We start from the raw sequence: 13,111 nt of genomic DNA on the forward strand, positions 1-13,111 counted from the left end.
CCCACATTCATTTATATTTACCTAGGATGGTGTGAAGACCAACCCTGGCCACGGGCTGGGATAAAGAACAGGACTTCTAGTAGTTCAGAATCCAGTAAGACAGCACAGGTGTAGATTAGGACCAGTGATGACCAAATTAGGATGGATTCAGGTTGGAAACACGTACCCTCAGCTAAGTGCAATGCCAGCGTCACACCCCTCACTGCGGCTAACAGTTGGACCCCGATTGGGTTAGCGAATCTTCTCCCTCAGGAACACAGATTGGGTTATAGAATCTTCTGACAGAGTGCTCCGCCAGCACCTCTGCTCCCGAATCTTCTGACAGAGTGCTCCGCCAGCACCTCTGTTCTCGATCGCCTATTGAGTGCGTTGGATCAGTGACAGGTCAGCTATTCGGACAAGTCGGACAAACTAACTAGCTAAGCCTACCTTAGATATACCATTTTCCAGGGCAGTGTACCACCCCCCAATGTTGCAAGTGTGTGTATTCCCACAATTTGATTGGTCAAAAGATGAGGAGAGGTCATCACACCATACCAGTTATGAAGTCACTTGATTCAATAATGCAAATTATCTTCCCGCCCATAACTTTATTTTCCCATGCATTTTATTCCACCCAACAATGAATGTTCTAATAGTAAACACAATGTTAAACAATTTATCAATTTGTCTTCCTCTCGAGAGGTCGCGAAGTGAGTTTCCCTGGCGCATCTTCAGGTAAGACTGTCGTTGGCATGGATTCAATGCCATGGCTTGTGGACTCTTGAGCTCTTCTGCGCGGTCGCAGGATTTTCAAGATGGATTACATCAGGCCCAAATACGAGCTAATAGCAAAGTCAAAGAAAAACAGTTTTAGAACAAAGAAAAAATGAATGCACTGTATACCACTTATCTCTACTCTATTCCCTTTACTTTATTTTAACTACAGCGTCAAGAATTAGGCAGTACGAACAATTTAGTAAAAGCCGCAATGCAAGTGTTAGCACATGTAAACATAGAGCAGCCATCTTTAGTTCTAGTGTGCAGAAGCAAAGTTTTCCCACCAAGCAAAGAATAAGTCATGTCACGTGAGTGTGACAGACGCATGCGCAGAAAAGTTCCCGCATTGTGGCTGGCCATATTAGGTCACTCGAGTTGCTGTTAGTAAAAACACATACGCAAGCTTCCCCTAGATACTCGAAATGTCGTGTAGTGCATTGTTAGTAAGCCAAAACATGTGTATTAGAGTATTATATATTATGTCGAGGGGGTTGAATCCAAGCAAGTCTCTTTACAAATGAAATCTTGCTCCATCAGTAATCTCTATTGTTTCCTCTCCCCTATATATTTTCATCCCCTGTTATGCTGTCCCATTCTCTTTTTGGTTCCTTTTCTAATAGAAAATGGTTCTTCGGTTATATATCTGGAAACAAGTATGCAACCAATACATGTATCATTATAGCTAGCGGATCCATCTTTTAGCTATATGTTCAGTACTCTGTATCTGATTTTTTATGTCTGATCACAACATATATCATTTCTCTTTTTGAGCATCTACTATATTGACACACACTTGTTCCATCGCCATTTATCTTTTATTTTTTAAATACAAAAAGATCGATGAATCCACAGAACCGGACATCGAGGAGCTCCGGACAGTTTCCTATAATCATAGATTTTGCTTTTTCGTAATTACATATGATTTAGTCCTCTTATCAATGGTTTAAGACGCCAAGAAATTAGGACAGCCTGGATGAAAGGTATGTGAGTTGGTAAGAGAGCAGTGATTAATTTGTAAAATAAGTGGCAAGGCACTCCTCAGGAGGATACTGCAGCTTTAACCACCCATTGCCCCTGCCAGCGCTGATAACAGTACCTTCACAACGATGGATCATCATACTCCTACACTCGTGACAATTCAGACTATTTCAGGACCCCAAGTTTATAAGAAGGCTGGCTATGGGAGGCAGGTATTAGTAGTTTTAATATATATGAATTCAATAAACAACTGTTCTTCTCAACTTAAATTAAACAAACAGCTCCACCATATGGAAGCCTGTCATAAGTGCTTGTGTTGACAATTAAGTGTTGGTGCCCAGCACCAGAAACCAGTGTCTCAAATTAAGCACTATGAGTGAGTAAGAAAGGACATTTGTGTACAACAGACCATCTAAGCTGAAGATCATTGAATTCTGAACAATTTAAAGTGAGCTCTCCTTTTTAATTAATAAGGCTAGGGTTCACTTAACAGTATTTTTCAAATTCTAGTGGGTGGAAAAGTAGTATATCAAGTCTACGAGAATTAATCAAACATATTTGCTTTGAAAACGTTTTAGTATGGGCAATTGAAATATGTTTAGCACAGGCATTTGAATGTTTAGCATGGGTAATCTGTATCATACTAAAGGTCTCAGAATGCATACCCTAGACCAACAACTGCTAAGCTCACACTCTATAATTTGTCTTAATAACATCTAAGAATCCACATTCACCTATTGGCTTGGCTTTTCAGAACGTGCCAGATGTCCCATTATGTACAAGAACTGCGGTCTTCCGAATGACTCCATGGATAATGACCCCAAACATCTTGAATCCACTGGAAGTGTATGTCTGCAGGTGAGTGTACCAAATTTTTTGGATGAACAGCAAAAAAGTGATGGGACAAAATACTTGATTACTCTGAATCCCTGGTAATTATTGTGGAAGTACTTCATTCTAATGATACAGTTAAACATGGTGACCATCTATATGTAAATCCGCATTGATCCTACCCCACAGAGTTGTCTCGCCCCTACTGCTAGGCAGTTTTCTACATGAAAGGCTTTTTTGGCTGTTAAGGACATCAGTGCAGCCTGTATCACAGTGAGCTTGATATCCATGTCTAAATATACCCACACTGCTTATTGTGACTCACTTACCAAAAGGTGATTGTTCAATATATTTCAATTAATCTTAACAAGTGTTAATTTGTCTCTGTGCTACCCATTCCACTGTGTTTTAGTTCGTCTGATGTTACAGAAGTTGGCTAAAATTGTACTAACCAGCTTCAGAACTATCTTCCTTAGAAGAAGCCTGGCTGATCATGTCTTTAGTGTCACAGTGAGTAAAAAGACAAGGGACTGTAATGGGCCCATAGTAATTACCAGTGGTTGAGTAAAACTCAAGCATCCCATCCGTCACTTTTTGTCCTTGTCAGTGTGTATTTCTGAGTGGGATGATTAGTCTCTGATGTGGGTCCTGAAGCTCATTGTGCTGTAACACACAAAATGCACCTCACTGATGTGGCCTAATAAAGCTGAAGGTTTCTCAGGTTTCTTGCGCTTCCATGCAGCGGGGTAGTGGCTTAGCATTTTGAGGAGTAATTTGCATATGGTTGTTTCCTCTCTATCCTCACTATTTCAACAAAGATATTGTGGTTCAGCATTTTCTATGGATGGAATAAATCTATCTGTCTCTATCTCTCTCTCTCTCTCTCTCTTTCGTTGGTGCCTTGTTACTGAGGCTTAATCAAACCAACTCTGTAATAATTTAGACTGATGAATTACCTTTCTAGGACTGCAGGTGTAAGAAACCACTTTCTATGAGGTGATTAAAAGTGGAATACCTTTGGCTAAAGTTCTCGACTAGATTATAGCCCCCTCTATTATGTGATCGATAGGTCAGAATGAATTTATTTTTCCCACTTTTCTGTAGGCCGGTTAGCTACACAATGTATGATCTGCCCTAGGGATTCAATAAAGCCATCCCTGTGGACAATCCTGTTGGTAAAACTAACACCCATTCTCTGTGAGCAGCCAGTAAGGGCAGAGCCTGTCCCAGAGATTTAATATTCTCACTCTTTGGGACTTATTGCAAAGTGAAATGATTCAGCATTTAAAGTGGAAACATTGGAGAAACATCAGAACCCCCACTTCATAATCTGTCCTGTAGGCATACTGAAGCTATGTTAGCTTGTGGGAAAACACATTTCTCTCTTTGACATAGTGACAAAATCGAACTCACTGTAATATAATCTATTGGTTTGCTTCTTTCTCCATCCAGCAATAATTTTTGGAGGTACTTTTATGTATGTTGACAACTTTTACTAATAAGCTGATTTGTTTGCTGGACCGTCGATCAATTTTTTAACTTGTTCAATTTGCTCCCACAGTGTGGCTGATAACAGCATTTTTCTGAAGCAGTTCACAGATCTGGTGAAGACTGCAAACTGCAAGTTGACAATCTGCCCAACAAGGATTAACTGTGGAGATCGCTGGATGCAGGTAATTATATGACAACGTTTGCCAAATTATGAGTGCACAGATGTTATTCCACCAACAAATTAGTCTTAATATCTTCAATAGATATGGTCATTGTTCCTATATGGGGCACACGAAGGAAGACAACACACTGAGGACTAGTCTGCAAAACTGATTTAAGTGCTTGGCCAACTTCTCTGACGTCGGTCGAAATGTGACTATTCAATGATTGGTTGTGAGGTTGAGGCATGATGGATGTTATTCATTGGTGATAGTAGAAGAGCAGCATATTAGAAAAACATCTCCCTGGGTGGTAAAAGGAATAAAGTTGATGCAGTTGTGGCCATGGTCCCTGAAGTCACTCCGAACATGAGGGAAACGGGTGGAATATATTAAGGGCAAACCATGCAGATGCATTGGCTCACCTGATGTTTTTGAGATGTGGTCTCGGAATATCGATTCTTGAATATCTATGGGACAGAATATTGTTGCAACAATATTAAGGGACAAATTATTAAAAGTTTTGTTTCTAAATAGTTTCTATGCCAAACTCTCTCATATATATATATCCAATTACCACTCCAACGTGCATTCACGCACAAACGTTACATTATCTAATGGCGGTCGCCAGTAGGTAGTTATAGTTAGGACCTAGTTTCCATAGGAAATCCGCAACATTCTATTTGGAATAAGTTTGGCGCCGGTCGACGAATCTTTGCGAAATTCTCCAAGAAGATGGTCCGCTCTGCTCCGCTCCTATCCTGAATGTTTCGGGGTGATTCATCAAGCGAGGGCCGAGAAAAAAGGGGGTCCCAAAACTTGTTTTCCCAATGCAATTTTCCATAGGGACGTTTAAGCGCAGCTACAGCCCGAACTGCTGAACGGAAAAACACCAAATTTGGCAAAAAGGTAGAGTTTGGTTCACAGATCACACTTTTTGTTAAATGATGTAATTCAGTGCAGTATTTCCTGAGAAAATCAAAAGTAAAATCATAAATATATCTATGAACGAAGTAGGGTGCGCGTATCCTCCGAGGATCATGGGCGTACCCTTACGAGCACGAGCTGCATGCTAATTGGCTGTCAACTGTCTGTCAACACTCCAAACCAGGAAGTGTTGGCAGCCATCTTGTGTCTCGGTAGAACCGAGGCATAAGAAAACTGAAAAACAAGCGCGCAAAAGACGCAAAGGGGGCAGGGTAGAAATCGCGGGAAGCTCGTAGGATACGCGTATCCCTTGGAGAAAAAAAACAAAAATCCGAAGCGTACTGTATTTGAAATTAGCCCCGGGGACCGCCACCCCCCGGGGCTTCTTTTTTTTTTAATAATACTGGGGGGCTCAGAGGGGCGCCCCAGCCCCAGGGACCGCCAACCCCCAGGGCTTTAACATTAAACCACCACCACCCTGGGCTTTTTTTTTTAAAATTAAAACAAAAAAACCTGTGTGGGGAGGCTCAAGCCCCCCACACGCCCCGGGGACCGCCACCTCCCCGGGGCTTTTAAATGTTGGGAGGGGGGCAGCACAGCCGCCCTCCTGGAGCCTTGTGGTGGCCCTGGGGACTGCCACCCCCAGGGCTGGCTCCTGCAGTGTTCCGGGGTGCCAACCCCCGGGACACTGCAGTTTGCTATGGTAGGGCGGGAGCCTCGCGTCTCCCGCCCTAACATAGCAAACTGCTTTGGTTTTTGTAAGAGAGAGCAGGAAACCTGCTCCCTCTTCCAAAAACCAAAGACTACTGCTTTTCTACATGGGGAGCAGCATCTTAGCTACTCCCCATGTAGAAAAGCAATGCCGACTCCCGCTGGACGTGTGGAGCCGGCAGGGACCGTGGGGGGATTGGGGACCCCCCCACAGTCCCCAACGAGAGGCCAGGCCCCTTCTTAAAAAAAAAAAAAGACCAGCATCGTGCCGGAGGATGTTGTCATCAGTGATGTCATCAGTGATGTCACTTGAGATGTCATGTCACTGACCATGTCAGGAGTGATGTAATATGTGACGTCATCAGCAGTGGTTTGCGGGTGCGCAAGTTATAGTTAGCTGAACTAACTATAACGGGGGAATTTTAATGGTTTTGTATGACTGAAATGTCCAGCTAACTATAACATGTGTGAAACCTATGTTTTTTTCAGTGAATTTCTAAGGTTTTTTAAATGCTAATTCCTAACTATAACGTGGCTGAAACCTATGGTTTTTTCAGTGAATATATATCTATCTATCTATCTATCTATCTATCTATCTATCTATCTATCTATATATATATATATATATATATATATTCCTTTACTCCTTTCCACCAAACGCTGCTCCACGATACCACGGGTGCTTACTCTACGCACGGTGGGGTGCGTGAGTATTTTTCCAACTTTTGGTCACCCTTTCCCTGGACCAGTTCAAACAGAGAGCACACCAAGCCATGTTACGCAGTCCATATAGCTGTATTTATTTTCTCGTACTGCAAATTAAAGTTAACAAACGCGTTTCGGCTTTGCCGCCTTCGTCAGTGTTAACGTGAACAGGAATCAGTGAGTTTAAATAAAGTTGTGCTTTACAAACATGTGCATAGAAAGTGACAGTGTGTTTCAGTAAACATAAAAAACGGAATCAAGGAATCACTTCGTTGTGGCGGCCATCTTAGAATAGTCAAATCAAACATCGCAAATATTAATCTATTTACAAAATTGTTGTGTACATATGTGGATGTCCCTTTATTTACAGACAACAATTGAATGATTTCATAAATTTCATTTGATTAATTTGTGAGTTGATTCACTCCCAATACCAATTCATTGCTGATATTTATGTTTGCGGTTAGTAATAATATCTAATGTATACTGGCCCGACATGCGTGATACCAATGTACAACAAATGGATACTTAAATTGTGCCCTGAATGGGCATGTACTCAGACAAATTGTCCTAAACATTTGTTGTGACTTAAGATATGAAAGGGAATAGGAAGACAGGGGATAGAAATTGGAGGATAAAGAAAGGTGGGGGAGGACCATTGAGAACTTTTTTCTTGCATCTATTCCTCAATGTGTGAATCATCTCCGACATTGAATGAGTGTCTAGCCTATGTGAACCCACATCTCTTCCTCATTGTTAAGCCCTCTTGGAATTTTAGTTTGGAGCTTAATGATATATTTAGATTCTAGTGTACGGAATCCCCCCCTCTTTCAGATTTGGTAACCTGATCAAGGATGAAGAATGTGAGTAGGTTGCTGTTTCTTTGATGTTCTTTTTCAAAGTGTCAAGCAACTGGATAGTTATGATCTTTATTGTTGATTTTGTGCTCCAAGATTCTATTTTTAGTCGGCTTAATGGTGCTCCCCACGTATTGTTTTCCGCAGGGGCACACAAGACAATAAATTGTAAAGTCTGAATTACAATTTAACAATTTCCAGGTGTGAAGTATTCTTTGACCGTGCGGCAGTTTTTACATGCTTTGCATTTCATGCAGGGATAAAATCCCACAATGGGGGCCACTTTTTCTGTTTCGACTCATAATGGCTATTCGCTAGGTGATCTTTCAGTGAGTTTCCCTTTCTGTATGTTACTAAGGGATTTTCAGATAGGAGTTTCCCTACTACATTATCTGATTGGAGAATATTCAAATTTTTTCTCAAAATTTGGAAGAGTTCTGAGGACTTTTCTTTGTTATCAATCTAACTTTCTGGTCCTGGATCCTAGGTTTATCTAGCAGTAGTTAATTTATTCAATCTATTCGTGGGCTGGTGGGAGAAGCACGTGGCCTGGGCGGGTACCAATGAAAAATGGATGGACAAAATTGCACTGTGGACCCGCTACATCAATGATCTTTTCATCTTATGGCGTGGCACACAAAATGAGGCTGAGGAATACGTTAAGGCCCTAAATATCAACCAATACAACCTCAACTTCACTAGCAGTATGAGTAAAAAGGAAGTTTTCTACTTAGACCAGGCAGTCTATGTAGAAGATAACAACTTAGAAACTGCCTTGTTCCGCAAACCGACAGCAGGAAATACCATCCTGCATGCGGGAAGCTGCCATCCGAGAAGTGTAGTCATTATTATCCCCTTGGGTGAATTCCTCAGGATGAAGCGTAAATGCTCCACCCAAAAGGAATGTGAAAATGCAAAAACACAAGCAAGAAAGAGATTCCAACAAAGAGGCTACTGTAAGGGTATCTTGGATCAGACAGAAACAAAATGCAAAACAATCGCAAGAAATGAACTACTGCTAGATAAACCTAAGATCCAGGACCAGAAAGTTAGATTGATAACAAACTTCACAGAAAAGTCCTTAGAAGTCTTTCAAATTTTGAGAAAACATTGGAATATTCTCCAATCAGATAATGTAGTAGGCAAATTCCTATCTGAAAATCCCTTAGTAACATACAGAAAGGGAAACTCACTGAAAGATCACCTAGTGAATAGCCATTATGAGTCGAAACAGAAAAAAGTTGCCCCCATTGTGGGATTTTTTCCCTGCATGAAATGCAAAGCATGTAAAAACTGCCACAAAGTCAAAGATTACTTCACACCTGGAAAAGAGACAAAACCCCCATCTCCAAATTGTTAAATAGTAATTCAGACTTTACAGTTTATTGTCTTGTGTGCCCCTGCGGAAAACAATACGTGGGGAGCACCAGTAAGCCCACTAAAAATAGAATCTTGGAGCACATGAGAGCCATCAACAATAAAGATCATAACTATCCGGTTGCTCGCCACTTTGAAAAAGAACATCAAAGTAACAGCAACCTACTCACATTCTTCATCCTTGATCAGGTTACCAAATCAGAAAGACGGGGAGATTTGGTTAAAAGGCTCCGTACAGTAGAATCTAAATATATCATTAAGCACCAAACTAAAATCCAGAGAGGGCTTAACAACGAGGAAGAGATGTGGGTTCACATAGGCTAGACACTCATTCAATGTCGGAGATGATTCACACATTGAGGAATAGATGCAAGCAAAAAGTTTTCTCAATGGCCCTCCCCCACCTTTCTTTATCCTCTAATTTCTCTCCCCTGTCTTCCTATTCCCTTTCATATCTTAAGTCACAACAAATGTTTAGGACAATTTGTCTGAGTACATGCCCATTCAGGGCACAATTTAAGTATCCATTTCTTGTACATTGGAATCACGCATGTCGGGCCAGTATACATTAGAAATTATTACTAACCGCAAACATAAATATCAGTAATGAATTGGTATTGGGAGTGAATCAACTCACAAATTACTCGAATGAAATTTATGAAATCATTCAATTGTTGTCTGTAAATAAAGGGACATCCACATATGTACATAACGATTTTGTAAATAGATTAATATTTGCGATGTTTGATTTGACTATTGTAAGATGGCCGCCACAATGAAGTGATTCCTTGATTCCGTTTTTTATGTTTACTGAAACACACTGTCACTTTCTATGCACACGATGTTTGTAAGAATGGAAGACAAGTGGTCCAAGACAAAAAAACATAAAAATTCAACAAATCATTCACGAGAAATTTGAACAGCCACGCTAATGCATACAAAAAAGGTTTAATCAGTTCTGTATTTTTCTGTACATTAGATAATGTTCATAATGTGTAGTTCATTGCAACTGAGACAAAATGTCAATAAACATAGGTGCCCACATTCACAACAGGAAAGGGAGTGAAGGTGAAGTGAGGGAAAAGATGGGATCACGTAACAGTGAGAGTCATTCGGTGACACAAGATATTACAGATTTTGGAGAAACAATACACATGGTCCCTCTGGAAACACCAAGGGCCAAGAAACAAAAGCGCTCAAAAAGAGTCCGACTAACAAATGTAACATCACAGATCCAAAATCCCTGATAACCATTAATGTTCTGCTTGGGATAGGGGATTTGGTCGTATTGAATAAAGTCGACGTTTCGACCCGTGAGAAAGGTAGGTAAATGATCCTTACACGGTGGGTCTTCTTCAGGACAGTATAAGTTGTGGGCGGGCAACCTCCTACAAGGTAGAGAAATTTTTCATTATATGCTGAACACCAGTCATGTTAATCAATAAACATAGAAGGTGGATCATTAGGAGAGTGACTAGAGCTATTAAAAACATGTTGTCGAAAAAGTACTCCGATTGAAATATAAAATGAGGGGTGGACAGATTATTATGATAAATCAAAGGGCATCTTAATAAAATCTCATCCGAGAGTTGAGGCAGAAAAACCACCTCTTGGATACTCAAAAAGAGAGGAAGGTATCATCTTTTTCCCACAGACTACAAAAGGGGCTCTCCCCCCTAAATTAAATACATAGACATGGTCTTGCTTACCACTGTTGTGTAGTGGTAGCTGTACAACGTCAAAGCGCATGGATTGGCGTCTCATCCAAACTCACACTCAGATTATTCTGTCTGGGTATAGAGATAAAGAGAGGCAATATTGAGCCAAAGTATTTACGGAAAAAGTCAATAAACTAGAAGATAATCAACGGGAAGGTGCTTACCACTTGTCCTCAGATCGGACAGCCGAAAGAGTTAGGAGACAAAGGTTCTTAAGTTGTGGGGTCGTACCTTGATGGAGGGTAATTGTTATCTCGAATTTGAAGCCTAAAGATATGCAATGAAAATAGGCAATAAATATCCTGACGGGGGTCATTGTACATGTCTAAGTTATATGTTAATGGCCAAGTAATTAAAGAAGGATAAACATTCTTCCTTACATTCTGTCAGATGGTAAAAGTGGCGCAAGGTCAATATCAATATACCACCTACATATAAATGGAGGACAGATAGTATTCCATCCAAAGAGGCCTGTGAGGGCACATATTAGTAAAAGTATCTCCTATGCTTAATGATGTATTGTGGTCAAAAAAACAGATCGTCGTGGACCTGATCCAGCGCTCTCACCAAAATATTGCACAAATGACACTATCTACTACCACAAAACTTACACTACAACACTAGGCCCATAACAACAATAGAGCGCTTGAATCATGAGGCGATAAGATCTAAATATAGTTGTTTAAACCATCTGCAATAATCAAGACCAGCTTGTCATTTTAGAAAGTTTATTTTAAACACATCTAGAAAAACTTAGGTTTTGGTATTTTATTAAACAAGCATTAGAAAATGTCATAAAGAAAGATTTATTCAGTATTAATAAAAAGAGCATAAATCAAGAATTATTATTCATTAGCAGGAATAAGTAAAATTAAGCATTTCCAAAATCCTAACTATCTCTGTCTCTACCCTCATCACTTAGTAATAAAGTAATTAATAAAAACTCCTGTCCTCACGTGTAAAGTCCATCAGCATAACATCGTCCTCCAGATTTTCTCGAGCGTAAGCCAACTATGTGTTCTCTGAACCTATTCTTATACCCTAAATTGAGCTGAGCTAACTATTTTTCACATTCCAGCAGACGAATTCTAGTTCTCCATTGGCTGAGCCACCTCGTACCACAGTAAACTGTGACACCTCCTTCTTACATGCCCGGGCAAATTCACTAGTCCATTGTTCATTTAGAAGTCTTGGCAGTTCTTCCTTAGGCTGCTACATTTTGTAGCAACAGCTTCCTTTTAACCTTGAGCTAGTCAGCTCTGAACTCCCGTGGCACGTTAGCAAACGTTAGCAAATTTCTCCAAAAAGTCATCTTTTTAGCAGTTCATTCCAAAACCTTTCAAAATAAAAGCTCAGAGGCCTTTTCCATCCTTCTCAGAATTATTTTCACTTGAGCCATTTTCATCATTAGGCCTCTTTCAGAAAGCGTCAATTTTCTGCGCCACTGTCCCTGCGCCACTTTTAAAAGGGTACTAATTTTCTGCAGCCATCTCTAAGCTTCACTTGTAAAACTATTATATAAACAAACACAAAGAATAATTAATGAAAGAAATACATTTTGTTCTGTTGCCTCCCATCATTGCTAATAATTAACCCATTAATCTAAATTACCTAGCAGTAAAGCACAAATAAAGCAGCATTTTATATCTACCAGTCTTCATAAATCCATAAAACCTTATGTGCACCTAGAATAGTAGAAATGACATCACATAGACAAGGGAAGCAAAATAAGCACATGCCATTATTTCAAAAACAGCTGCTATTAGTTATGACATGACAATAGACAAGATTAATTTATTATTTTCCACATACATAAGAATGCAACATAATGCACATTTATGAGCACACATGTTAGTTTCCCGCGTGTTCTGTGAAAATGCAACTTTAAACTAGGTTGAATTATTATACACACAGCACAAGTTGTTAGCATTATTAATTTATTTATGGAAGTGTGACTTCACGGGTTTAAACAGATTTCTGTTTTCTATCCCGCTCCATCAACTCCCTCATCTGGTGATTAACAAATCACCACACCACCACCCAATATTTTAGCAAAAATTTTATCTAAGATGAACATGATTCAATTTCACCTGTGTTAGTATTTCTAAAGACTTATCTCATCAGTTTATCTACTTTTCTCATATTGAGTTTTAAGAAACCCCTCTAGTTCTATTTCATTCTCTTGTGTAACATGCAACTAAGCTTCAATAAAAGTGTTGCAAAAACTATAACTAATAAAATGTCAGTATCATTGCTTGTCTTTTTAACCTAAAACTTCTCCTTGTTAAATTCAAAAAGAACAATAACCTAAATTAACCAAAGCAGAATTATATTTTCATTAAGCTTGCAAAGAAAAATAAAACAAAAATTTTAAAAATGTTACCTTAAAAATTTTACCTACATTTTCTAAAAATTTCTAACAACCCCCTTTTTCAATTTTTTTTTTTTTTTTTTTTTTTTATACTCTTTAAACCTTCTAACAGTTTTTCTTCGACCTAATGTCACAAATTAATTTTTCAGCTGACAGAATTTCTTCGACCTTGTGTCATCTAACAAGATTTCTTCAGCCTTATGCCAAAAACAGAAAACCTAAAATTTA

At 39.5% G+C, this 13,111-nt stretch overlaps 1 protein-coding gene across 1 annotated transcript in view; it reads left to right on the forward strand.

Annotated features, from left to right (window-relative positions):
* Positions 1–13,111, forward strand: part of LOC144754688 (protein-arginine deiminase type-3-like) — a 417,320-nt gene that overhangs the window by 195,605 nt on the left and 208,604 nt on the right. Inside the window, exons 8-9 of the mRNA XM_078642811.1 lie at positions 2,492–2,595; positions 4,130–4,241. Coding sequence (XP_078498937.1) covers positions 2,492–2,595; positions 4,130–4,241 — 216 coding nt within the window. The remainder of the gene's footprint in view (positions 1–2,491; positions 2,596–4,129; positions 4,242–13,111) is intronic.

The sequence above is a fragment of the Lissotriton helveticus genome, chromosome 5_1 (assembly GCF_964261635.1).
Source record: "Lissotriton helveticus chromosome 5_1, aLisHel1.1, whole genome shotgun sequence".
Taxonomy (NCBI): Eukaryota; Metazoa; Chordata; class Amphibia; order Caudata; family Salamandridae; genus Lissotriton; species Lissotriton helveticus.